This window comes from Polypterus senegalus, chromosome 2, assembly GCF_016835505.1.
Source record: "Polypterus senegalus isolate Bchr_013 chromosome 2, ASM1683550v1, whole genome shotgun sequence".
Classification (NCBI taxonomy): Eukaryota; Metazoa; Chordata; class Cladistia; order Polypteriformes; family Polypteridae; genus Polypterus; species Polypterus senegalus.
This window is the reverse complement of record NC_053155.1, coordinates 279,362,115-279,364,954: the sequence shown is the minus strand read 5'-3', so window position 1 is coordinate 279,364,954 and position 2,840 is coordinate 279,362,115. Positions and strand designations below refer to the sequence as shown.

At 34.2% G+C, this 2,840-nt stretch overlaps 1 protein-coding gene across 1 annotated transcript; it reads left to right on the top strand.

Moving 5' to 3' along the window:
• The first annotated feature begins 589 nt into the window (after positions 1-589).
• On the top strand, positions 590-1,543 carry LOC120524545 (olfactory receptor 52E4-like). The gene has a single exon (XM_039746381.1). The coding sequence runs from the start codon at positions 590-592 to the stop codon at positions 1,541-1,543; it is 954 nt and encodes a 317-aa protein (XP_039602315.1).
• Positions 1,544-2,840: the final 1,297 nt, after the last annotated feature.

The window sequence follows — 2,840 nt, the reverse complement described above, 5'->3', positions numbered from 1 at the left end:
ATCTGAAAGATAGAGTACGTGTTTATTGGATTAAACAGTAAGTCTCATTAGCTGACGTTCCTTTGAAGTTTAGTCATGGCAGCCGCTACATTAATTCCACAGAGAACGCAGCATTATTAAGGGTGAAACTAAGCTTCTCAGCACTTTATTTCTCCAGTTGCTCGTATGGTAGTAGTAAAATATGCAAGCAGAATCGACGAAGTCCCTTCATTTCGTAAAGCGTGCCTTCATCTTTAATTAAACCCCGCCGTTTTAAAGTAAGAGAAGACTTAATGGCTTTCTATCGGTATATACAGTCTGACAAAGGGAAAGGTTGAGCGGTACAAATCATGTAAGGAGCACCAGCAAGGATTATTAGACATTAGGGTCAGTGAGTTAGCATGGCGGTTGACTGTCTCCGTCCACAAAGCGCTACACATAATTTGATTACGCGAGGATAATTAAAGTTAATTAAGTTATTTAATCTTTGTGTTGAAAACTTAATTCTTAAGAAAAAAAGCAATTACTATTCCCTCGAATATTCTATTACATTTGATCTATTAATATTGAAAATTTCATGTTTTTTCTCTTATTTCTAGGAAGTAAACCAATGCCTCCCACCAACTTGTCAGTTGCAACTCCAGACTTTTTTTTGATGGGATTTCCTGGATTAGAGGCATATCATGTATGGTTGTCTGTTCCATTCCTTGTTATGTACTCTGTAGCAGTTGTGGGCAATATTATAATATTATGCGTAGTTAAACTTGAAGAAAGTCTCCACACCCCGATGTTTGCCTTTTTTTGTGTTCTGGCGCTGATCGATTTAGGTCTATGCACTTCTACAATTCCTAAGATGTTGCAGATGTTCTGGCTCCGAGCTAACGTGATTTCTTTTCAAGCTTGTTTTGTTCAGATGTTTGTAATTCACTTCCTATCATCGTTAGAATCCTCGACATTAGCAGTTATGGCATACGACCGCTATGTTGCGATATACAACCCTTTGCGTTACACTACGATATTGACAAATGCATATATTGTTAAAATTGTTGCAGTACTTTTCGTGAGGGGCTTTATATTAACAGGCCTAATTCCTGTCTTAGCTTCCCGGCTGCCTTTCTGTTCATCCACGATCATCTCTCATTGTTTCTGTGACCATATGGCCGTCGTCAAATTGGCATGTACAGACATTACTCTTAACAGTTATTACGGACTTGCTGTTGCATTCTTTATAATTGGTACGGATCTATTTTTTATTATTTTCACCTATATAATGATCATGAGAGCTGTACTAAAAATGGCATCAAACACAGCTCGTCTCAAGGCGTTCAATACTTGTGGTTCACATTTATTTGTTATACTTTATTTCTATACAACCATGTTATTTTCTTTTATTACATACAGATTTGGTCAAAGCGTTTCTGCTCATGTTCATGTTACGTTTACGGTGTTGTATCTTTTGGTGCCGCCGATGTTAAATCCAGTGATCTACGGTGTGAGAACTAAAGAAATACGGGAAGGTTTCCTGAAGCACATTTTTGGGAAAAAGATTAAGCCTAAAACTTAGCATTTAAATATTAAAGATAATCATGAACCTTATGTAAATGAAACCTAAGGGTTTACATTTCGAGTTTTCTTATTTATTGCTAATTTCTTCATAACAAATTTTAAAGTTCATAGAATTTCTGAAGTGCATGTGGTAACTTACTGTCTGTGAAAGCAGCATTCGCTGTGTCCGACCTACAAAAGTGCAACACGATTCTCATTTAAAATTCATACTTTAAGACTTCGAAGGCGAGCATGTGATTTATAGCTAATCATCATTATTTGTGCTGTATATGATAACATTTCTGGTATGTGTACAACAAAAGAAACCATATAATTTACACATTACCACAAAAGGGAAGAATAGTAAAAAAAATAAAAAAAAGTTTAAATAAACTCAAACAAAACCTAGTAGTGTAAGTTAATAAATCTAAATACAAATAAGGCACACTAAGTAACCTAATAAAGGCAAAATTCATAAAATCAGTTTTGCTATTCAGCACATAAACAACATGTTTTACAACATGTTTTAATGTTATATTCAACTGTATCTTTTTAGTAATAAACATTTCACATAATTCAAAGGATTGGCTGTATATGACTGCAGTGCTCATCACAGTTTTATTTAATTTTATCATCACAGTTTGACAGTTATGATTGTGTTCATCAGTCCCAGCTGAAAAAAATAATACATATCGGGTAAAGAAGACCGGAGGCTTTAGTTATAATAATCTCCACAAATAAAATCAAAAGATTTGATTTCAGGGTTCATGCAAGGTTCAGTTTTCATTGAATGCACTGAATGTTCAAATGTAAACCAATGCAATACGCACAAGGTATATGATTTATCGTCTGTATGGCCCCTCATATTAAACACACACACACACTAACTACTAACCAAAACACATATTTTTTCTCTGCCTTCAGGTTTCCAATTGTACTGTTTCTCTCTCTGCGTTTGATTTCCGGTTTACAATTATACATTGGTGTTTAGGGTTTTGTCTTTACAGTTTTTACTTGTTTCTGGTTTGTTTCTGGTCCTTTTCACCTCCGGGAAAAATAGTTTCAAAAATATATTTTTTAATTTGCTTCGTTTTGAATTTTTTTTTCAAAAGTGGTTATACTTAAGGTTATGTTAGGGTTAGTCTGTAAATGGAAGTGTTTCATTAAATAGTATTCTACAAGCAATAATTAAAGTTGTTATAAAGGTTTTTCATTGAGCTGATCATCAATCTGTTAAAACTACTCCAAATTTCAGTAGACACTTACTGGCCTATTGGTATTACACATATAAGAATTGGTAAAACTCCCTTTCATGT

Coding starts and splice junctions, on each gene's coding strand:
- LOC120524545 (XM_039746381.1), top strand. CDS start 590: ATGCCTCCCACCAACTTGTCAGTTGCAACTCCAGACTTTTTTTTGATG.